Here is a 24,539-nt window from a genome sequence, read left to right on the forward strand (position 1 = left end):
TACCCTCGACCATCAACACCGTAGAACCAACATGATTGCAGACCAAATATAAATGTCTGGTTGCTCCTAAAAAGTTTGATTCTGGTGCTCAAATTAAATTCTGCCTTTGATCCACCTACTGCTACTGTATCCTTTAGTGCTACAAGCTTACAAATGCTTAAACAAACTGTGTTTTTTGATCCATCCGTTAGTATTCAGGACAAAAAAAAAAAAAAAAAAAAACCCATTACTAACTAAAATTTCAAACCTTAAAATATGAGAAAGATATTAATCAGAAAAAGGATTATACAAAACATCGTAACCTGCTTTTAATAACTGATTTCCACTTGGGGAAACTGAGGAACTTCATGAACAAAAACATGTCCATTTTGCCACTTCCTGCACGAACATACACATCTTACAGAACAGATTGCCGATACAATCCGGTGAAGATTGACAGGGGCAGGAGCAGATCTAATCCACAGAACTAAATCAATTTCAAACATAATGATACATGGAGCATTTACAAAGAGCCGTTTGCAGTAATTCTACAATGCACAAGGACAAGGAAGAGTATTTTCTTTAAATTGGCACCCAGGCAAAGACATCCTTTGCATCTCAGCCATTAGAAGTATGTTTTCTCCACGAAAAGCATTAATTTTATTCTTCTAATGGCTTACAAGCATTCTGTTCCTTAAAGAGATGGATCCACTAAATTGATCTAGATTACTCCTGCAGCAGGAGTAATCTGGTCCTGCCCTCAAGTTGTGAATTGTGATTTCAGCACAGCTAAACTATGGGGCATAAAATAGGATTATTGTCTTTCCTTTCTTATGTCATTTCTGGGGAATAAATATAACCACAGCTTGAATTCCGCAAAGTAACTTCCCCCGTAAATATACAGGAAATCTTTTACCTTCAATTGTTAATGCATTTGGCTTCTTTTTTATCCGAACAGGAAATTGAAGTGGTGAAGGATCTGGAACCACTTCATGGATTTACCATTCCAATTACCCAACATAACATTGGGTCTAGATTTAGCCACCTGCATGAGGCAACTATCACTGCAGCCAACATGGAAGATGTTTCTTCCTCATGCATGCCTCGAAGAACTGCCATGCAACTGTGTAGTTCTTAAATGGGGCTCATCCTGCAACTAATGTTAGAAACACAAATTAGTAAAACCATGTCTGAAAAAGTGCAGTTCAATCAATATAACTGCCCCATGTTGCAAACTAACCTGAAGGCTATAACTGAAATTTGCTGGTGGTCGAAAATCCAACTGCCCCTAATTGAATGAAAGCATAATTGAGGAAGTTTCATCACATGAATGACATTTACATTAAACATATTTCTCTACAAATTTATCATGTGATTATAAATACTATACCAGCCCATGAATGCTTTGTTGAGTCCCAAAAAAACCATCATGGCTAGGTGCTATTGAATTCAATTGACCCTACAAGCATATAAATCATAATATTAAAAATATATATATTTAAAAAATAAAAAAAAAACACACACACACACACACGCACACATACAATGGTTACTTTAGTTAAGCATATCATGGTCTTTAATAATGACCTTTATTGAAAAAATATATATATCATGGTATTAAATTTATCATGACTTACCAGCCCCTGGATGCTATGTTGATTTACATAGTACCCATCATGAGGTGGCTCCATTAAGTTCAACTGCGACCATGTACAAATATCATAATTAACATCAGTACATTTTTTACAATAACTGCAAAACCCTGCATTATGTAAAATAGCCCAAGGTAATAATAATATGTACCAGTCCTTGCACGTTCTGTTGGGCACCATAATATCCAGTAAGGGACATCCCATCTGAGCTTAGATTATCCTACAAGAATGAATGCCCAAGAGAAATTGATCAGTTAAATCAGTGCAGGTAGATGCAGAACTTCTATTGTCCCGAGCAACCAAAAAAATGCACAAACTCTTTTCACTTCTTTTCGATCACAACTATGTATTTAGCCCCATTTCCAACAAGATTTGAAATTTTATATTTAGAATTTGAATAAATTTGCGGCACTAGGTGTTCCTGATACAGAATGGGTCAAATTTGATTTTATTTGTAATATCATTTTTATTATGATCCTAAAACATTCCATTTAAGCATTGTAATTAGATCATAACCAGAATGAAGATTAGACAAACCATCTGTTGTAAGCTGTCTTGTGGCTCAACAAGTAGAACATCTGGCTCTACCGGTACCTAGAATTAGAATATAGAGGCATTATTCAAATCTTTTTTCTTTTTTTAAAAATAAATTTAGTAATAGAAACATTACAAGAAATAAAAATATAAGCACATGAACCATCAACATCAGAACTAACCTTTCTTTTCTTATATGTACTTTTCTTCTTACTTGTTTTAGCTACTAAGCTTCCTCGACTCTCCTCTTCTTCACGAAGAGCAAGAGCATTGCCACTAGATTCTGCAGCACTAATGGTAATGTTATTCACATTCACACAATTCTTCAGAGCTTCTACTAGTGCCCGAAAAGAAATACTATAGCTCTCTTCAGATAATGATCCCTCTTCACTCAATTCAATGGCTCTTTTACACAAATCATTGTAACGCTGCACCCTAGTCTGTATCCTTTCTGTTCCTTCAACCACTGTTTCCCTGCTCTTTGCATCTTTTGTCCACCTCTTCAAAATATAATGGGGTGGAATGCTTGAAAGACCACAAATTTGGAGAACAATCATCGAATGTCTACAAAGGAAACCTTTGTATTCAAACAAACGACAGAAACAAGAAACCTCTGACTTTGTTTCATTCCACAATACCATAAAATATTCATCCTTCTCACAATCTTGAACCCTAAAAGTAGTAGTTGTTCCATCTTCACTTTCTTTTTTAGGATGGCAGCCAACTACGCCCAAAACCTCAACTTGGAATTTCTTAAAAATTGCATGAGTGTAAACTGTTGACAATTGTTTTTCCCAAGGAGAAGGAGATTTTAATGCAGGCTGTTTGTGCCATGTATCGAAATCTGCTATGGCTTCCTCTTCATACCTATTTTGTAGGATTGTCCCGTATTGTTTCACAAACTCTTTTAGAGTAATTTTCTTATGAATGTACTTGTCAAAGAAAGCATTCATACTTTCGGAACGCTGAGGTGTAGACATTCCAGCTAAAAAAGAATCCCCCATATAAATAGGCACCCACTTTTTTCGATCTTCATACAATGACTGTATCCATTCATCATCTTGAAGTTCAAATCTAGTAACTATTTTCCACCACCTCATGTCAAACTGTTCATCTGTCCATGACTTGAGAATGCACTTGTTAAACTTTGGCAAAAAATTCTCATGCTGTTTTATCACATTAGCTAGAGTTTCAGGGATCTTTTCCAATATATTCCAAAGAGAAAAGAAATGGCGTGTATTTGGGAAGACTTCCTCAATGGCTGCCTTCAAGGCTTTGTCTTGATCAGTGATTATCACTTTGGGAGCTTGCCCACCCATTGCTCTAAGCCACGTCTTCATTAACCAAACAAATGTTGATCTAGTCTCATCTGCAACTAACGCACATCCAAACAACATGGACTGGAAGTGATGGTTCACCCCAACAAAAGGAGCAAATGGCAATTTATCGTTGCTTTTGATATAGGAGGTATCAAAAGAAACAACATCACTAAAACTGATGTAATCATGCCTACTTTTGGCATCAACCCAAAACAGATTTCTCAAACGCTGCTCTTCATTCAAATCCATTGCATAAAAGAAGTTCGGATTCTCCTTTTGGATACGCTTAAAGTACTCAAGCATAACTTGGGCATCTCCTTCATCCAAAGTCAAGTAACGGCCTTTATCAAACTGATAATTTATGTCACCCTGAAGAAACCCAATATTTTGATATCCACCAGATTGTCTAGACATTTCAACATACATCTTTCTTGTCCGTTCACTAACAGCATGCAAAATGTCAATATTATTCTTTTCAGCTAACTTTACATTTCTGTGAATCCGAAAATGATATGCTAAAGCAGGTAAAAGTTCATGATTATGCTCTTTTATGAATTCATGAATAATCCACTTCCCATCTGCCCTTCTCTTCACATGCATGCTGGCTTTGCAGTCTGTCTTTTTCACGCTTGGTCGCCGACTACTCCCACTATCCGATTCTGGAGTGACTCCGTATCTGGAACATGCAAATTTAGCATCAATAAATTCTTTTGATTTCTTTGAGCGACGACTGTTTTTAATTGAAGTGGTGAATCCCATAGATTTGGCATATTCTTGATAGAATGAGTATGCTGCCTCATGTGATTCAAATTCAATGCCATTGCGTGGCTCAAAATCTGTATCCCCTTCAAACATTGTAACATCCCTTTTAGGAGAACTAACAACCCCAACATCTCTGTTATGCACTTCATCCACAAAATCACCTATGTTTTCGTTCACTCTGGCACTAAGCACATTGTCTTGACAGTCCACCATAGTATCAACTGCACTTTGAATCCTGGTAGTCCTTATTGTTCAGCAAAAGGTAATTTATCATTTGTTTCCATGAAGAGGGAAAAGGGGGTTTTGGAGCTTTCAACTTTTCTGGTCTTCATCTCATTAAGACCTCGGGTTTGATTCAGGCTACCTTTGCCCCCCAGAAACCAAAATCAAGCAGCAAGCTAAAAATAACCTTTTCCCTAACATCCAATCTTTCCAATTTTAGACCTGAAGATGCACAAAGAAAATAATTCAAAAACAAAGAAGAAGAAGAAAGAAAGAACTAATCATAGAAATTTAGAAAACAATGCACACAAACAAAATTGTCAAAACATCTTTGGACCTTCTCCTCAAAAAATTCTAAATGTCTTTAATAACCAAGCCCTTGAAAAAAATTAGGCTACCCCACCAAAAAGAGATACACAATCATTTTAAGGGATTTTCAAGAGCACTTCCAAGTTGAATTTTATGTTGATAATTACCTTCACCTTAAACCTAATTGGAAATAGTTACTCGTGTATATATATATATATATATATATATATATATCCATATGAGAAGTATTAAAAATCGGCTACCTCAAGAGTAATTTTAAACAAGTAAACATCATTATTAAGTCAAGATGTCAGTTCAAACTACACTACCACCATACTATTTATATTCTTTTTTCTTTTTCTTTTTTTTTTTTTCTTTTTTGATAAGTAAGAAATATATATTCAAAACACTACTAAATGAAAAGTAGCACAAAGCATATCAAACAATACAAAAAAAAAAAAAGAGAGAAAAGAAAAAACAAAAAAGAAGCACTAATTACAGAGAAAAAGAGAACTAAGGAACAAAGGAAGAGAATCACTAGATGTGAATCCCCAAGCCTTAGACCAATTAAAAAGGGATCCTGAAAAGAGAGCAAGCAGCTGGTCATCCGATCTATCCATGTCCTCAAAAGTCAGCCGATTACGTTCCCTCCAAATACACCACATCAAACACAACAGAACTAAATTCCAAATGTGAGATGAATGCTTCCCTAACCTATTCCACCTACTAAATAGAAAACCTATCACTGAATGGGAGGGAACCCACGAAATCCCAAAAGTTCTAAAGACAAAGCCCCACAGCCAATAAGCCTTTCCACAATGTAATAACAAATGATCCACGGTCTCTCCACAACAATGACACATAATGCACCAGTCAACGAAATCAAAACCCCTAACCTGCAAGTAATCTCCCGTGAGAATCCTATCCCATGCGGTTGTCCGAACAAAGAAAGAGACATGTCGAGGTGCCTTAACCTTCCAAATACCTTTCCATGAGAAAAAAACGGAGGAAGAACCATGTAACTTATGATAAAACAAACGGATATGAAAATCCCCATTCTTCGTTAACTTCCATCTCATACGAACACCATCCATCACTAAAGGTAAATTGGATGCCAAAAATCAAAAGAAATCATTCACCACATCTGCCTCCCAATCATTAGGACCCCGAATAAAACGACCATCCCAAGTTCTCCTATCCCTCACTCCTGGGCATATCAAAGATGAGTCTACATAAGCCACTCTGTTAGCAGCAAAATTGTACAAGAACAGAAAAGCCAAATGGAGCAAAAGATCCCCACACCACCGTTTTGTCCAAAATTTCACTCTATTCCCCACCCCAACCTTAAACTGGATGTTTTTGCTGAAAACTTCCCAACCCATCCGAATACTTCTCCACAAACCACAACCATGAACACCCCTTCCCAACTTGGAGGTCCACCCCCCCACCCCCCAATTCTTCCCCAAATTTCAAAGCTACCACCCTCCTCCAAAGCCGAGTCTCCTTGACCCCAAATCACCAAAGCCACTTTCCTAGTAGAGCTTTATTGAAAGTGGTCAATTTCCTAATCCTAAACCGCCATTGGCAATACGCATACACACCTTATCCCATTCCAACCAATGTGTCTTAGAATCACCCCACAAAAAATCCCTTTGTAGCCTCTCAATTTTGTTAGCCACGTGTAGGAATGGTGAAAAGAGAAAAAAATAATAATAATAAGTAGGGAGGCTAGATAACGTACTTCTAAGCAAAGTCCGTCTATTTATATTCTTTATTTGGGTAGAAGTAGCATTTTTATAATATCAGATAAAGTGGCAAATAATAAACATGTCCACGCTTAAAGCATGTAATGTCCTTAGACACATCAACCTAATTGGTACTTCTGATGCTCTTAAGAATATTGGTTAAGATGGTTTGTCCGGTTGATATAAAAATCCAGAGTCTCCAAAACTTGAGCAGTGAACTAAATACTTCACTTGATTATCTCCAAATTACTATTATGAAATAACTCTGGTAAAACCTCCAAGGTTGGATTCCTCTAAACAACATCCCACTCCCACCACTTAGTTTCAGATTTGATATTTTCTTTTCCTCATTACCATATAAACATTTTTTTTATGAACATTACCATATAAACATGAGAATGATTTCCTAATGATCACAATATAACATAGGAAGGTCTTTTATCCATATCAAATCTAAATTTGAGTCATGATCCAATCAATAATTCCTTTTTTTTAATCATTCTTTTCCTTATCAATTCTTTGTTTTCTATAACCTACACCTCCCTTGTACATCTTTCCACCTTTTCGTTTTATTTTTTATTTTTTAAAAAGGTGGTTAAAAACAAAAGAGAAAACTGTAGTGCACCATTTTAACTGATAAACTTTCCTGAAAATCATTTATATTCTATTCAAAATAGGACTTCAGGTGCATATACAGAATTGAAATCAAGATTCCAATCAGTGGTTGTAAAATCCAAAACAGGAAATTGTAAGACTTGTCAAGAAAAGGCTCCAAAGCTTAAAATTAAAGGCCATATTCAATTGAAAGAATTACAATAGTAACTCAAGGAATATTAACAATATGGCCTTAACATCTAATCCAATGTTACAATCCCAAGCTTCTTCAGGAGCACTGCCACTGCACCTATATAAAGTGACACTCACCATCTATTATGCTTCATAGAAGTTTGTAGTGGTTTTTGTAGCAATATAAACTATAATTTTATTGAATAGAGCACTAAAGAAACAGGACGAAATTTGTGATGGCAATTCTGCGGCCTTAAAGCCAAATGCAAAACTAGACCCATCAGTAGATATTTTTATTCCAGGGTTTATAGACAAACCCCGCATGCTTGTCAAACCCAATTGTCATTCATTACTAGAAAACCATTAGCAAGCCAGAAGAATAGGATGCCCACCCTAAGGGCACTAATGTTGTTATTTAGGTCAATGAAGAGGTCAAAGCACAAGGCAAACATTTTAAAGTGTCCTTTACCCAATGAGATAGAATCTGCCTCCAACATTACATGGAAATGGTTCTTCTAAAATATAATTTGAAATTTAATTTAAACATAAATTCCTTATGTAAATTTTTATTCATGCACACAATTAATTTCAGGATCTATATTTATGATAGTGACCAAAATTATCATTTAGCCAAGATAAACTAGGCTTCTGAACATGAACAATGGTTTGAAGCTTTGAACTCCCACTCAAACTCTTAGTTTGACAAAGATCGCCATACATAAAGATTCCCTCCCAAAAAAAAAAAAAAAAAAATCTTATAGCTGAAAACTGAAAAGAGTCAATATCATCCAAAACACAATGACACAAAAATAATCTAAAAGCGTATATATACAGGATTAGAAACAAAATCAAAATGAAATGAGAAAATGCATGCCTTAGTGCATGTAACATGATAAATTAGTTCAATTCATGGTCCATAAAGCTTATCTGTGATGTATGGCATTGACACATGGTCATAAACATGCATATCATGTTTAAACAACTGAACATCTATACCTTCCATTCACTATCATACTCTTTTTCCTTCGAATTACATGACTCCAAAGTACTCAAATTAATCTAGAACAAGTTTTTCCATTTTTATCAATGTATATGTGTTTAAAAGATGAGTTCAAGTTACACCTAGTGTAACATCACAAGAGTTCACCCTTTTTAAACTGTAGATTTGAATGAGATCTAACGGCATATAAGACACTACTTGACACGTCATCAATATGATTAATTTCTACCTACCTTCACCTCATTTATTTCTATATTTTCCAAAATTCTGTCTCTCCCTATTCCTGAAGTTCTTCATTTTTTTTTTCCTCTAGACTCACCTCCTCCTCCTTCTCCACTGCCCCCGCTGACCAGAAGCTAACTGCCCCACACTGCAGAATATTTACCACTTCAGTTCACGGTACTTCAAAGATTGATTAGAAAGGGTTTTTTTTTTTTTCGGTCTTTTTCTTTTACAATTCAGCTGACTGCATATTTTTATAAGACTCACCTTTTTTTAAGTAAAAATATATAAATTTTCATTTATGAGAAAAAGATGTATGAATACAAGTGAGGTATACTACCATGGTTTTGTTGTTACAATTGTTTGCAATGAGAACCAATAACTGATGGGTATGCTTTTTGCATATCACATCTTGCAAAACTGACTTTCCTCCAAGTAAAGCCATTAACACGTCATCCAATTCTAGCTGCCAGGTGCTGGTTCTTCATGAGCAGTGATTGTCATACAGTCCTGAATCCTGTGCTTGTTGGTAGTCCTTTAGCACATTCATGCCGCAGTCAAATATCTGTGTTATTATACGGCTGAATTGATGTCCCATCCTATGTGGCTGTTGAGGTCACCAATGGAGCTAAGCAGAAACCAACACTGGAGCCGATGGCATCAGAATTGAAGGCTGAATGATTCTATTATGCAGGACCCAGTTGGTTTATGGCCAACGCAACCAAGCTGGGAGCAGTGGAAGAGGAGGAGAGTTTAGAGAGAGAAGATGAAGAACTTTGGAATTAGGGAGGACATAGAGTTTTAGAAAATAAAGAAATAAATGAGGTCAAGGTAGGTAGAAATTAATAATATTGATGACATGTCAAGTAGTGTCTTATTTACCATTAGATCTCATTCGAATCAATGGTTTAAAAATGGTATAACTCTTACACCAGGTGTAACTTGAACCCATCTATATATATATATATATATATGGGATGAAAGAAGTTGTTTCATTGGTAAGTTACAGACACAGCCAATGAGTTATGAACCCACAACCTCACCCTCTACCCATTCTTGTGGCAGGAGAAAGTGCCATTTAAGCCAGAGCTATTGACAGAATGAAATAAGTTTGTAATTTCATCATTTCTGAAGGGTTTTTAAGTTTTGAGACCACATATCGTGATATAGAAGACTAGAATCTCTATGCTAAGATTACCTAAGCATAGCCTTACTGCAATCTAAAAACAAAGAAGTGCAAAAAGTGAATCCTAAGGCCAACAACTGTGTCCATTTGAAGAATTGCCCAACCCCATGCTTAGGGCTTCTTCATGGCTGATCAACCAAGTGCTGCCTTCAAAATTTGCTTCTATACCCTTCGATAATTTACCCACCATTTCAATCACCAATCACCAATCACACTTCCTAACCCCCATCTTTTTCTTTTCTTTTCTTTTTTTATGGATAATTCAATATTTGGGGGAGGGGGAATTTGAACCCTAGACGTCTCCATTGGAAACACTAAAAGGTGTCAATTGAGCTACAAGACTCTTGGTAATTCCTAACTCCTGTCTTACTAGATATGTTAAAAAAACAAACTGGTTCAATTAAAAGGGTTTTTTTTATGATAAGTAAATGCTTTATCAGATTCAGAAAAAAGTACATACTTTATCAAAAAGAGAGATATCAAAGGCTCAAAGCACACAGGATGTACGAAAGAGTCCCTGAAAAAATAATAATCAAAATTTTATGTAATCCAATTAATAAAGACAAGAGTAGAACAAAAAAGGGACACTGCCTAAGCCGACATCTAGTTAAGCAATAATATCAAGAAAGAAGACTTAAGGGATACTAGAGAATGTTTGATACTATCAAATGTCCAACTAATCTGTTCTCTCCAAATAGACCTCACAAGAGAATGTGGAATAGCATTCCAAATTTCACCACTACTATGAAAACTAAACTGTCCTTTCCAGAATCACATAATGAACCCAAACATACCAAGTAATATGACCAAATATTTTCTGTTATTGGACAGTGAAATAGAAGACCATCATCAACCAAGAGGTCCAAGACACCAGATTGTTTTACAAATGCAACACCAGTGCACCACAATCATCCTCTTAATAAAGATTTATACCACATAAGAAATTATTATATAAGCTAAAACTGCACTTACTAAACTAAACAACCTCATAAACAGATAAATTATATGCAATGCCGTATTGCATATGGTATTCATCAAAAACAAATTTTTTTTTTTTTTTTTTTTTGATAAGATGATATTCATCAAAATATACCATATATACATCATCATCATCAAGAACAACAATGAAGGCTGTCCCAAAACTAAGGGGTCAGCTATGAATCCCAAAAAAACTATTCAGGGAAAATACCATATACAATCAATCTCACATATTTTTGCACATAGTCCAATATGGTAAAAATATAATAGGAAATATTCTAAATTTATGATCAGAGAACAACGCGCACACACACAGAAGAAAACCTTTATTCCTTCTTTGTGAAAAAATTTATCACTTGAACTCTATTTGATTGGGCTTAAAACCAAACTAAGAAGCAGACACTCAAAACCCTTGGTTTGTCCATGTTAGACATGTAACGCCCCAACTCTTCATTGGCAAGATACTGTCCTCTTTAGAAGTGACACAAGTCTCTCCCTCAAGGTTTTAAAAGGCCTCTTAAGTAGGGTGAGGTGAGAGAGAACCAAATCTTGACTAAGTCCCACATTGCTTAGGTAGGGAGTATCCTAAGCCTTATATGGAGGGCCTTGGACTCTAATTAGCAACAGACCTTTTAAAACCTTGAGAGAGAGACTCATATCACTTCCAAAGAGGACAATATCTTGCCAATGAAGAGTTAGGGAGTTACAAGACCAAAAGATATTAATTCATTAATTTATTAACGTGTCTTAAATTTTCAAGAAAGTGTCCATGCTTCTTAGAAGCCAAATCCCCAACAGATGATGACCAGGTTGTTTCTCTAAGACCGCCAAAGACAATGCTTCTTACAAAGTAATGTTGGAGTTGTACAAATGCCTACATGGTATCCCCCAGCACAATGGACCGGTTCAAATTGTTCATATAGTTAGGAAATGTAGGAACTAAGATCTCAGAGCTATAACATTATAACATAGTCATTGCATGGTAATTTTTGCATTGCCAATCTAATTTTTAAGTGATAAATTTCTTATTGGACTTCCAACTAAAAATCAACAAGCAAATAGATAGATGCCCAGTTCACATCTCTAGAACTTCTAAACCCTCTGCTTGTTTCCCAACAAAACCAATGAATACTTCACAAAATTAAATACCACCCAAAACCCATTAAAACCAAAGCTTTCAATAGCTCTCCACTGGTGGAGGTGGTTGCTTCCACCTCTCTCAGGTTCAGATAATAACAACAAATTCTTTTAAAAAAAAAAAAATTGAATTACCCACTTTCTTTCTTTTCCCACACTTTCTCAGCAACCAAACACAATATAATTTAACCAAAAAAAAAAAAAAAAGGGGTGTCATCATCATGGTAATATTATCAAACAAAACAGAAACAAAAATGACAGTAACAGCAAAAATATAAAAAGGAGGCAAAAGAGAATTTAAAGTTCAAACCTCAAAAAAACAGGGCGAGAGCGAGTGGGGGTTGTAAGCTGTAAGCGCGAGTGGGGGAAGAGCGTTTCGGAAAATGGGAAAATGTGAGTTTTAGGTTTTTTGGGAGTAAATCTCACTCGCGAGAGATCGAAGATGTAGATGTAGCTGCTGAGACTGAGACTGAGAGAGAATAGAAGAGAAGAGAAGCGAAGCGAGGGACTATAATTATTAATAAATTAATGTTCACTCGCTCGTTTTGTGTCACTCGCTTTTGGGTTTAAAAGAGGCTTTTTTTTTTTTTTTTCTGGGACTAACCTATTTTGTTCTGCAATCTCGGCGCGTCGGCCATGGAAGAGACCAAAGGGATGTGTCGGTTTCTTTATTTGGTAAACAACCTATGCATTCCTCGTTTTGGTTTTATAGGGAGACAAAATACACTTCCGTCATTGCTCACGCGTGCGTGCGTGTACCGTGCTTTCTCACACATGCGTGGCGCGTGTTGGAATGTAACTTTTAATAACTTTTTTCTTTTTTAAACATATTGTAATGGGTATTGATAAAATTTTGGCTAATTTATTACACTTAGATATGTTTGGGACTAGTTTATTTTATTGAAATTGAAAATTTTTTACTGAAAGTACTGTTAATAAAAGTAAAAATTAGCTGAAATAGTACAGTAAGACTCATAAATAATACTAAAAAGTGCAGTGGGGCTCATGAATAGTACCAAAAATAAACTGAATAGTAAAATAAGTTGGAGCCAAACGCACACTTAGGATCTGTTTGGAATCTGCTTATTTTGCTGAAAATAAAAACTTTTTACTGAAAGTACTGTAGATAAATGTAAAAGTTAGCTGAAATAGTACAGTAAGACCCATGAACAATACCAAAAAGTATAGTGAGACCCATAAATAGTAACAAAAATAAGCTGAATAGTAAAATAAGCTAGCTTTTTAATTTTTGCCAAACACACACTTAGTTTTGTTTGTTTTAATAACAATATTTTCTAGAAAATAAGTCATTTTAAAAAAAATATTTTCTATAAAATTATCTCATTTTCCTATTGTGCGCACCAGAAATGAGACTATTGGCCTGGGCCTCACTCGAGCTCCCAATCTATTTGTAGAGTGGGCTTGGATTTCCTACGTTAGGTTGTTCTTATCACAGAGACTCACCGAAATTGTATTTCTATCACTCTGGTTCACTCGCCTCCCTCTTATTCTCAGTTTCTTTACAAGCTTTCCAACCCCTTTTCCTCCTTCGGCTTCTCATATTTATAGCCAAGTGTTAGTGGAGGGATTATAATTGTTTTCAAAGTTAGTGCAATAGGAGGTCCAATACTGTTTATCGTAAGTGGGTGTTTAGGTGAGAGTGGGGTGAGGTGAGAGTGGCCTTGGAACTGGTTCCCACTCCAGCAGGTATGCTCGACAGTGATGTTCCCAGAAGCACTGCCGGGCATACAAGGGAATGTGTATCCGAACACCTTTCTTCTTGTTCGGGGAAGGTTCGCCAAGCAAGGACCAAGTGGCAAAACAAGGTGCGTGCTAATGTATATTGTCTGCTCTCCAGGCCTTTGTGCAGCACGAAGCTTGGGCTCGTGACCATCGTAGGTTCGGATTGGGACCATGGGCCGCACTGCTGAGTCAGAACCCAAGGCCCAAATGGGTCTGGGTACAACAATGTTGTACACCTATATTTGGTAGCAACTTTAAATGAGTTGAAAATCTCCCAACTTCCCTTATTTAATTTGCTGTGAAATAGAATTTTTTTCAAAAAAAAAAAAAATAGTAGAAAACAATCTCTAAAAATAAGTCAAACTTTTATGTTGACTAAAGATAGTTTTTCTTTGACCCATTTTTTTATGATGCTACCAAACACTAGAAATATGGAAAACTATCTTTACACATTGTTTTCTATCGAAACAAACAGAGCGTACTGATTTTGTAAAATAATGACATTCCTTTAAAACTATTTTTGGGACTGTCCAACCACCTATGAAATTCGACCCATCTACTTGATTTGGCCAATCCGACGATGTCAGTAATAGTTAAGGACGAGTGGAACTCTTTGAATTATGATACATTTAGGTTGAGTGTCGAGTTATCCATATAAAAATTCGACACATCCAACTTGTTCGATAAAGGCATCAAAGGGGTTATAGATCCGAGAAAGGTAGCCGGAAGCTAAAGATCTCTATCTAGATTTGACAGAGATCAAAATCCAAAAATTTTATACTTAATCAAGTGGAGATTTGGAGACCCCTCCCCCTTCGCCCCATCATTGGTCGCCACTTAGGGACATTTGAATGGTCGAGCCAACGTCTCTATTCAATTGATAGTAGGTTTCATCCTCCCCCACTCAATGTGTTTATGTCAAGTGACAAGTTAAGCCTGAACTCGACTCCACTCAACCCATGGGCACCCTAAAACTATTTATGAAGTCCCTCTTGTGACTTTCACCATATTTACCTTTATATTGTGGAGAAGAGAGAGTTCACTGAGAGGAAAAGCAATTTTGGGAAGAATGAGAATAAGGAAGAAAAGAGAGCAAGATGGGGAGCTCGATTATATATATATATATATATATAAATATTAAAATGCCTAAGCTCCAATATTGTCTATCTTTAAAAAACCATTGAAACTAAAATGCTCTTTGGCTAATTGGGTTGATAATCCAACGTGGGTTATTTTATGGGCTTGTTAGGCATATTCTAGGTGAATTAGCCATTTGGTTAGTCCAATGCTAATACTATAAACTACGGACCAAACAAAAAAGAAACAAGATTCTCTCTCCCTCGTAGGAGCCCTTCTCTCTCGCTACAGCACGAGTGCTCTCTCCCCTCACGATCCACCTAGGTCTTGGTAACCCAAAAGCTTACAAAACCTCTTCACAGTCATGGATCAAGCAGTTCTAAACGACATCCAACATCTCAAACTCACCAAGGATGAAGAGGAAGACATCACCATCTCAACCATCAACAGATCGGACCTGCTAAAGGAATGTGCTTTAAGTTTATTTGGTCAGCTACTAGTTGAACGATACCAGAACCTACGAACCTTGAAAAGCACACTATGGTCAGCCTGGAAAATGGGTTCTGATCTATGAATCGTGGAAGTTGGGCAGAACATCCTACAGTTCAAATTTAACTCAATGTACCAAATGGAGTGGGTTGAAAGGAATGGCCCTTGGAACTTTGACAACAATCTCCTGCTTCTAACTAGATGGAGAAAAGGTTGTCTGTGGCCACCATAACCTTCACCCATTCTCCATTTTGGGTCCAAGTCTGGGGTCTTCCCTTTGATTGCATGTCAGAGGAAGTGGGAAGAGAACTGGGCAGCAAGTTAGGTAGATATATTAAGTCAAACAAGCGATCCTGGCTTTCGGAGCAAGCTAAGTTTATTAGAATTCGTGTGGATCTGCCCATTGAAAAACCACTTCGAAGGGGTGGTAACATAGTCAATACAGAGGGTGAAAATTTTTGGGTTTCTTTCAAATATGAAATATTGCCCAACTTTTGCTTCCATTGTGGTCTTCTTGGACATGATGAGAAACACTGTCAAGTGCCACCAAGTGACTCGGGAAACACTAAGCAATATGGGGACTGGCTACAGGCAAATGGTTCCGCTAATCTCAGTTCGGAAAAATCAAAAGTCACTTTCAGTGGCAGATCTGAGGGAAGAAAGGAAGACAGTTCAGAAGAGAGGCACACTTTAGCTCAGGCAGCTTCCAACTCCACGAACATGGAGATGGAACAAGCTGAGCTTCCAACCACTCCGAGAAGCTACACGTTGCCCTACAACAACACAGCACTAGGAAACTCTGACACATCAAATCACCTCACTGCGGACAATCAGCTAAGAAACAGAAAAGTAAGTCCCTTGAACCCTCCGCCTCAATCTAGGAAATCTCAATTTGAATTTCAAAAAAGCCTAGAAACGGGAAAGGAAATAGGGGATGACTCCTCCTCTGTGGGCCTTTTAAGACCCTCCCCACCCGAAGCCCAAAAAGTCTCAAGTCCTTTAAAACCCCCCAAAGAGGCCCACCACACTAGCAAGTCACCATGCACCCCATGAGGCCTAGGTAAAGGGAATTTGAAAAAAAAGCCAGAGCCCAAACGCAGCAAGCCCCAAATCCCAACACTTACGCTTAAAACCTTAGTGGGCTCACAAGATCTAAAAGACCAAGCAAGCTTGTTTTATCCAACGAAGATGAAGAAAAGCCCCATAAGAAAATCTTTGACGCACCCCTCTTAAATGCAAACAGCTCTTAAGATGGATCGGCAGTGACTGCAAAGCAACACCGCCGAGAGCCATGAATTCACTATGCTGGAACCGCCGGGGAATTAGGAACCCCTAGATAGTTTTTGCACTTCGTGACTACATGAAGCGCTGGAATCCCAAACTTGTCTTCCTACTAGAGACAAAGCTAAAGAATAAGCGTATGGAGAAGGTGAAGTACAAACTAGGCTTTTCAAATGGCCTGATAGTTCCTAGTAGAGGCCGAAGTGGAGGCCTAGCTATTTTGTGGTCTAGTGACATGAATCTAGAAATAAAAAGCTACTCTAATTTCCATATTGATGCCATAATCACTGAACTAGAGAATGGCTTCTCTTGGAGGTACACTGGATTTTATGGGCACCCAAAAACTCACCTTAGGGAAGAATCTTGGAAACTCATCTCCTTTCTTAATAGTCAATATTGTTTGCCTTGGTTTTGTTGTGGTGACTTTAATGAAATTCTCTCTATGAATGAAAAAGCAGGTGGTGCCCAACGATCTTAACGCCAAATGGAGGGGTTCCGTTAAGTGGTAAATAATTGTTGCTTCTAGGATTTGGGATATTGTGGGCTAGACTTCACCTGGAGTAACATGAAGGAAGGCAATCAAAGAATTTCTCTCCATCTTGACAGGGCTTTTGCCACGTCAGAGTGGATGGAATTCTTCAAGAATCCAAAAGTCCACCATCTTGCTAAATCAACCTTTGATCACTGCATCCTTGCAATTTCTGATTCTTCCCCACAAGTTCACAGAGGCAAACGCAGATTTCATTTTGAGGCAATGTGGGCCAAAAGAGATGATTGTCGAGAAATCATTGATTCGGCTTGGAACTCGAGCTCTCTCTCCACCACCCCTGGATATCTCCTCCAATCTTCAAAAATGTGCCATGGCTCTAACCAGTTGGAATCAAAGAGTGGTGGGCAACATCCCAAAGAAAATTCAGGAGAAAAGGAAACTGCTTAATGTTCTTACTACAAATGATCAACAAGGAAACTTGGGAGCAGAGATCAATCAGCTCAAGCAGGAAATCAATGATCTTCTTGATAGTGAAGAAACCATGTGGCATTAACGTAGCAAGGTGCACTGGTACAGAGAGGGAGGCAAAAACACCAAATTATTCCATGCTCGGGTGTCTGACAGAAGGAAAAAAACACTATCCTTGGGCTCTGGAATGATGTTGGTCAATGGTGTGAAGGCAAAGCTGATATTGTAGCCACTCCTGTGGCTTATTTTGAGAAAATCTACACCACCACTCATCCCACTAGAATAAATGAAGTCATTGGCTCTATCCCCAAACGCATGATAGAGGACATGAACTCAGAGCTTACCAAGACCTTCACAAGAGATGAGGTTCTCATGGCTCTGCATCAAATTCACCCGACAAAAACCCCAGGACCTAACGGTATATCTGCTGTTTTTTTCCATAATTACTGGATATTGTGGGCACTAATATTACAAATATGATTCTGAATGTGCTAAATTCCAATGCTCCCATGGCAAAGATTAACAAAACCAATATTTCTCTCATCCCAAAAACCAACCACCCCACCAGAATGACGGAATTCCGCCCTATTAGCCTATACAATGTGACTTATAAACTCATATCCAAAGTCTTGGCTAATAAACTCAAAACTGTCATGCCGAGCATCATCTCTGAAAACCAAAGTGCTTTCACCGTTGAACGCCTAATTTCTAACAATGTCCTAGTAGCATGTGAGTTCATGCACTATCTAAAAAATAAAAAGGGGGGAAAAGAAAGCTTTATGTCAATTAAACTAAATATGAGTAAAGCCTTTGACCAGGTTGAATGAGACTTTATTAGGGGGGATTATGATGAAGTTGGGATTCAATAACATGTTGATTGATCTTATTATGCATTGTATCTCTTATGTATCTTATTCAGTGATCATAAACGGTGAAACTTTTGGCCACATCACCCCAATCCAAGGCATCCGGCAGGGTGACCCCCTCTCTCCATATTTGTTCCTTCTTTGTGCAGAAGGTTTGTCGGCTCTTATTCACGAAGCAACCTTAAATCAACAAATCTCAAGAGTCTCAATATGCAGGGGCTGCCCTATAATCACCCATCTCTTCTTTGCCGATGACAGCCTTCTATTTTGCAAAGCAAACGTGCAAGAATGTCAAAAACTTGTTAGCATACTCCAAAGCTATAAGGCGGCTTCTGGAAAAAAAAATTAATGCGGACAAGTCCTCGATGTTTTTCAACCCAAATACCCCTCAAGAAACAAAAGAGTGCATATTGAAATTAATTGGGCCGATGCAAGACTTGAGGCATAACAAGTATTTGGGGGCTTCCCTCCATCATTGGGAAATCAAAAACCCAAGTGTTTGCTGAAATCAAGGAACGAGTGGCAAAAAAGCTTGTTGGTTGGAAGGGAAAACTCCTTTCAATTGGTGGGAGGGAGATTCTCATCAAGGCAATCGCACAAGCAGTCCCAACTTATACCATGAGCTGTTTTTAGCTCCCTAAGACCCTTTGTGCTGATTTGGAAAACATGATACGCAATTTTTGGTGGGGGCAGAAAGATAAAGAGCACAAAATTTCTTGGGTTAGTTGGAAGAAAATGTGCAAGTCAAAACTTCACGGTGAGATGGGCTTTCAGGACTTACAAGCCTTTAATCTAGCCATGTTAGCCAAACAAGGTTGGCGAATCCTCACCAGCCCCGACTCTTTGGTGGCTCGAATTTTCAAAGCCAGGTACTTCCCACATGATGATATTCTCAACTCTAAAAAAGGCTGCAACCCGTCCTATGCCTGGCGAAGCATTCACAATAGCCTTGAGGTGATCCGAAAAGGAACTAGATGGAAAGTGGGAAATGGTCGTAAAATCCATATATGGGAAGATAAGTGGCTACCAACGCCAACAACGTTCAAAGTAATCTCCCCACCTTCCGACTTTGGAGATTTCCCAATGGTGTCGTCTCTTATAGACAAGGACACTAAGTGGTGGAAAGCTGATGTAGTCTACTCACTCTTCCTACCCTTTGAAGTCAACACAATTTTGTCAATCCCACTGAGCTACAATCTTCCCAAAGATAGTCTAATTTGGACTGGTAATAAACATGGGACCTTCACAGTTAAAAGTGCCTACCACATTGCCTTAAGCATGGTAATACCTCCAGACGAAGGTGAATGCTCTTCAAACAACTCTAACTCTCTGATTTGGAAAAGAATTTGGCACCAAAAAGTCCCCCCAAAGCTCAAAGTTTTTGCTTGGAGAATTTGTGTTAATGGCCTCCCCACCATGGAAAACTTAAGTCATAGAGGCATAGTGTGTTCTAGCTTCTGCCCCATCTGTGACAAAGCAATAGAGACTACAGCCCATGCTCTTTTTCACTGTGATCATGCCAAGCTAACGTGGGCTCATTAGTCTGACTGCCCTGTAGACCTTTCACGCCCAATCCATGATCCTGTTAATATCGCTCTAAACATCATTTTGAGGGGCACCTCGCATGACATGGAGATATTCTTTGCAACATCCTAGCCTATTTGGTGGAATCGCAATCAAGTAGTGCATGAGGACTTAGGTTCTCCTTAAAGCCGAAGCTGGGAATTGGCCAATAGAACCCTTATTGATTTTAAGGATGCTTGTTCCCACCCCCACTGCCCCATTCCCCCCTTGTCCTCAAATGGAAAGCTCCTCCCTCTGGCTTCTTCAAAATAATGTTGACAAAGCCACCTCTAATGATGGTACCAACGCTTGCATTGGGGTGATTGTCCGGGACTGCCAAGGCCTTTCCATTGTAGCTTCTAGAGAAGTTCTTCAGTCTTCCTACTCGGCACAAATTATTGAAGCCTTTGCTCTCCTGCATGGTGTGCTACTTGCTTTGGAATTGAAAATTTCCCATGCTATCTTCGAGTCAAATGCCCTCTCTATTATTCAAGCTCTTAACCATGGAGATGCTGATAGTGAGATTGGTCTCATCCTTCAAGACATTAGAAGCTATTCGGCCTCTTTCAGCTGGTGCACATTCCAACACCTGAAAAGGGATAGCAATAGAGTTGCCCATGAACTTGCAAAAGCTGCTAGACTATCAGGTTTTTCTCAAATTTGGAAGGGAGTTAATCCCAGCTGTGTAGAACACTTAATCCTAGATGATATCTGACTAGTTTCAGCTTCTGTAATTTCCTTTCTCTGTTGTACTCCAATTTTAGCTTGTTGAGTGAAAGTTTCTCTAATTCCCCATACAAAAAAAAAAAAAAAAAAAAAAAAAACTATAAACTACGGATGAAATAACACTAATGATGAAGGAATGACGCTCCCCTTTGAGGGTTGTATAAATGTAATATATAAGTTTATATCATCTCACACAATGACTTCCTAAACAAAATATTTCATTTTTTAACATGGCTCTTATTCATTTATACAACTTAAAAGGAGTATCTTTTATCCATAATCTCATAGAAGTCAAACATAGACTTATCTTTCACATTTATAAAACCTCAAGGAAAGTGTCAAATGTCATTCTATAAAACCTCAAGGTGGGAGGTTTGTGAAATTTTTCATAAGTTAATAATTTTTTAAATATTTTTTGTACATGTTTATAGTAAAATTTACAAAATTTATGAACTTATTAGAATTTAAAATGATAATATGTTCTATTAAAAATATATGATGTAAATGGGTGAGTATAAAGTGACCAGCTTTATTTTAAAAATTGGGAAGATTATATAATTCTCCTATAATTTTGGGTGGTTTCATATTAAACCTGTATGACCAGGGCCCAAAAGGAAAATTGGGTTGGGAAGTGAGCCCACCTCAATTAATTTGTAGAGAGGGAAAGCAGACTAATGCTGGGCTTTTAATCTAAAGGGTCGAAGTCAAGAAACAGGTCCCGATAAAAGAAGTGGAATTTATAAGTAAAAATGAGTATAAACGTGTATATTGATGTTTCCTTAATCAGCCAAGGAACCTTACTATACTTGAAGCATTACAAACTTAATTATGATTCTCTCTCTAATCTCTAGGTCCCAATCCCTATTCATGGGGATCCTTCCTCCTTTTATGATGGTTTCCATTTCATCTTGATCCTCCACATGGAGAGTGGTTGATCTCTCACTGGATACTTGTCTCGTCCTTCCCTTGGGAGGATCTGCTAAGTGAACTACAGGCTGTCTTGGCACTGTTCAAGTGTCATTCAGCCATTAATGTGGCTAACATAGTTGTTACAACGCATTCAATGCGGAGTTGATAGATGCTTTCCTGAGAAACTTTCTTCTCTTCTGTATCCATACTTGTCACTATTGGTTTCCTCGGTTCCTGCTTTCCAGCCTAGTGTGGACTTCATCTCGTCCTCTTCGGATGATTTATGTCCAAGTGCCTTCATCAGTCTATCCGGAGTTGTCTACCAAGCTTCCTCTTCTGAGTTGCCTCAGATCACACAAGTTAGAGAAATTATAGATCGGGCTTCCATATTCCTTGGGCATGACCCAATAAAGGTGTTACTCTTGGATCCCCCCTCACAAAACCTTAATTGTTAATTTTTTTAATTAAAATTAAGAATTTTTTAAATCATTTCAATTCACACTCTAAATCAGTCTCTATTAGATAAAAGTAATAGAAATTCATAAGTTTTGACTAAATCTATTTAAAGACCAAAAAAAATCCTTACATGTGAAATTATAAGACCTCTAATATACAATATTAGAATTGTGAACCTATATAATAATCATTCAAATAAATGTTGGTAAAAGCGTCGAGCACACTTAAATACATAGGCATGTTGGAGCCTAGGCGCAAAATGCAAGTGCGCATCTGATTGAAGTATAGCGCGCAATTTTTAAATATAATATCTCATAACTTCTAATAGAAATATCCGTAGCATATAATTAAAAAATAATAATAATAACTCAAAATTTTTATATGTTACCTATTAGGTAAGTGCAATTATATAATTTTTGTAAGTTCAATTTTATAATGTTTGATAAGTACCTAAGTTATTACAATTCTTAAAATTTTCATATAGTAAATGGAAAATAATTATCAATGGTTAACATCATAATAATCTGGTCATAGAAAGTTTAAACATAATATTTTATATAATTCTCAAGTACTTTATAAAAGTGCATAACCATGATGGTTATGATCAAATGATGTATATGGTTCAATCAACATAGATTTAAAAGTCAAAGTCCAAAAAGCACAAGAATTGTAAATTAACCTTGTTCGTATCTTATGACATGTAAATAAAAAAATTGTTTGTGTAATACACCACCCTAAGGATAGTGGTTGTGTAATAACCCATTGGTCCATGTCATTTCTTTCAAAATACAATAATTAATTTTGATGATCCATATTTTTTTTAGCAATAATATACAAAAGTGTGCCTAGGCATACTTTATACTTCTTCAAAATGCTCTTAAAAAGCATGCCTAAAGTGTTCTTCATTAAACGAGCTTCTTTTTTTTTTTTTTTTTTTTTTTTTTTTTTCACTTAGCAAAGCATTGAGAGCTTGGGATTTCTAGCTTTGAGCTTTAACACGCTTTTAACAACACTAATTTAGTTATTGTCACCAAAACGTTTACAATAAGATTATATATTATATAAACAAATATCATATATATAAAATATATTGTATCCTATATGCTATGATTGCACCAAGTGTATCCCTCTATTTTTTTTTTTTCTTGTTTTAATTTTCTCCTTACGTCATACATTAAAATAATTAACATAATCTCTTTAAAAAGAAAGTAATTAACATAATTGCTTTAAGTGAAACTCTATTGCCCAGTTCACAATTTAAAAAAAAAAAAAAAACTAATCCTATTAAAATTATATTACAAAAATTTCTATAAATTAAAAAAAAAAAAGCATCATTATTTATTTTATGTTATTTTAATAATCTACAATAAATTTTGTTGGTTTAATAATATAAGTTGGGTCGTATATGTCGTACTTACAATATGAGATCAAATGTAAGTATTACAAGCTATACGACTAATATCTCATGTGAGTCATGTGAGTGTACTAAAAATATTATGATTTACTTTAGGTGACTCTATTAGCATAGCTTTTTTGTGCTACTCAAATTAAAATTAATTATCAAAAGTTTCAATATATTTTAAAGGAATTTCATTGTTTATTTTAATATTTTATAAACTATTATAATCTTTAGCTAATATAAAAAATTGGACTTACAAAATGTGCATTTGTCATGTAACTTAAAGTAATTTTTATTCTTTAATTTTTAATTTATGCTTTTTTATTCAATCTTAGTTCTTTTATTGAAATATTATATTTAGTTTACATATGATTTTTCATTAAGATGTGAAATTTTGCTATGAAATATTATATTTAGTTTACATATGATTTTTCATTAAGATGTGAAATTTTGTTATGTGACTCATTTAAATTGCATTAGAATTATGATTGTAAGGACGCAATTTGAATCCTAAGCCCAAAAGTTAAAAGGATCTAGGTCCAAAAAGCCCAATACAATGAATTTGTAGAGAGTGGGTTGAAAAACTAGGCTTTAATGAGTTGGGTAGCAATTATAATGGATCCAAATGACAATAAAGTAAAAATAAACTGGTTTTATCTAAAGAAAATTGTCTTTGGCATAGTCTGAGAAGATCAGTTCTTATATATAATTCTTGAAGTTGATTACAAGTACAGTTCTTATTGCTACAGTATTTCTCTCTCAATTCTTCGATCCCTTTCTCTCAGGACCTCCCTTCTATTTTATACTATTTTCCTCCTTTCATCTCTGCCCTCCACGTGTAGATTAGATTGTTGATGTTGATCCTTGTCACATCAGCACCTTTCTAAAATCTTTGGGGAGTAGTTGTAAGGCTGAAAACTACTGTTCAGGTATCACTTCCTCATTAATGCGGTCAGAGAGTTAGCTGTAGAGCATTCAATGCGGTGGTAGTAGCTTTCCCTTAGATATTTCATAGCCTCCCTCTGTCCTGTTCCTTCCTGATATTTACCCTTATTAGTGTAATTGTCTGGAACATTGCTCTTGATGGCAGACCGCACCTTCTGACCTCAGCTTTGCTCAGTCAAGAAAGCATTCCTCCTCAGACCACCCTCTTGGACAATCATGATCAGACCTCACCTATTCACTCACTAACACGGATTCTTATGACAGTGTTTATCCATCCTCGAACTACTTAGTGTCCT

At 36.7% G+C, this 24,539-nt stretch overlaps 1 protein-coding gene across 8 annotated transcripts; it reads right to left on the reverse strand.

The window, feature by feature from the left end:
* Positions 1-283: 283 nt before the first annotated feature.
* Positions 284-12,500, reverse strand: LOC126721087 (protein FAR-RED IMPAIRED RESPONSE 1). 8 transcript variants are annotated; one of them, XM_050424089.1, is made up of 11 exons: positions 12,142-12,500; positions 10,177-10,233; positions 8,871-9,256; positions 8,542-8,678; positions 2,348-4,690; positions 2,169-2,225; positions 1,783-1,851; positions 1,617-1,679; positions 1,370-1,438; positions 1,220-1,267; positions 284-1,135 (listed from the first exon to the last, which is right to left on the reverse strand). In XM_050424089.1, the coding sequence occupies exons 5-11, from the start codon at positions 4,457-4,459 to the stop codon at positions 1,073-1,075; spliced, it is 2,481 nt and encodes an 826-aa protein (XP_050280046.1). In that variant the 5' UTR covers positions 4,460-4,690; positions 8,542-8,678; positions 8,871-9,256; positions 10,177-10,233; positions 12,142-12,500; the 3' UTR covers positions 284-1,072. The 8 variants fall into 8 exon arrangements, with proteins under 8 accessions (XP_050280046.1, XP_050280047.1, XP_050280048.1 ...); XM_050424090.1 differs by lacking the exon at positions 10,177-10,233; XM_050424091.1 differs by lacking the exon at positions 8,542-8,678.
* Positions 12,501-24,539: the final 12,039 nt, after the last annotated feature.

Source organism: Quercus robur, chromosome 4 (assembly GCF_932294415.1).
Source record: "Quercus robur chromosome 4, dhQueRobu3.1, whole genome shotgun sequence".
Classification (NCBI taxonomy): Eukaryota; Viridiplantae; Streptophyta; class Magnoliopsida; order Fagales; family Fagaceae; genus Quercus; species Quercus robur.

What these genes read in the sequence shown, in the direction of transcription:
- LOC126721087 (XM_050424088.1), bottom strand. Translation starts at nt 4,459, where the DNA reads ATGGTGGACTGTCAAGACAATGTGCTTAGTGCCAGAGTGAACGAAAAC. An exon ending in GTACATATAAGAAAAGAAAG is followed by an intron (nt 2,226 to 2,347) that starts GTTAGTTCTGAT and finishes TTCTAATTCTAG; the next exon opens with GTACCGGTAGAGCCAGATGT. An exon ending in AACAAAGCATTCATGGGCTG is followed by an intron (nt 1,268 to 1,369) that starts GTATAGTATTTA and finishes TCATTCAATTAG; the next exon opens with GGGCAGTTGGATTTTCGACC.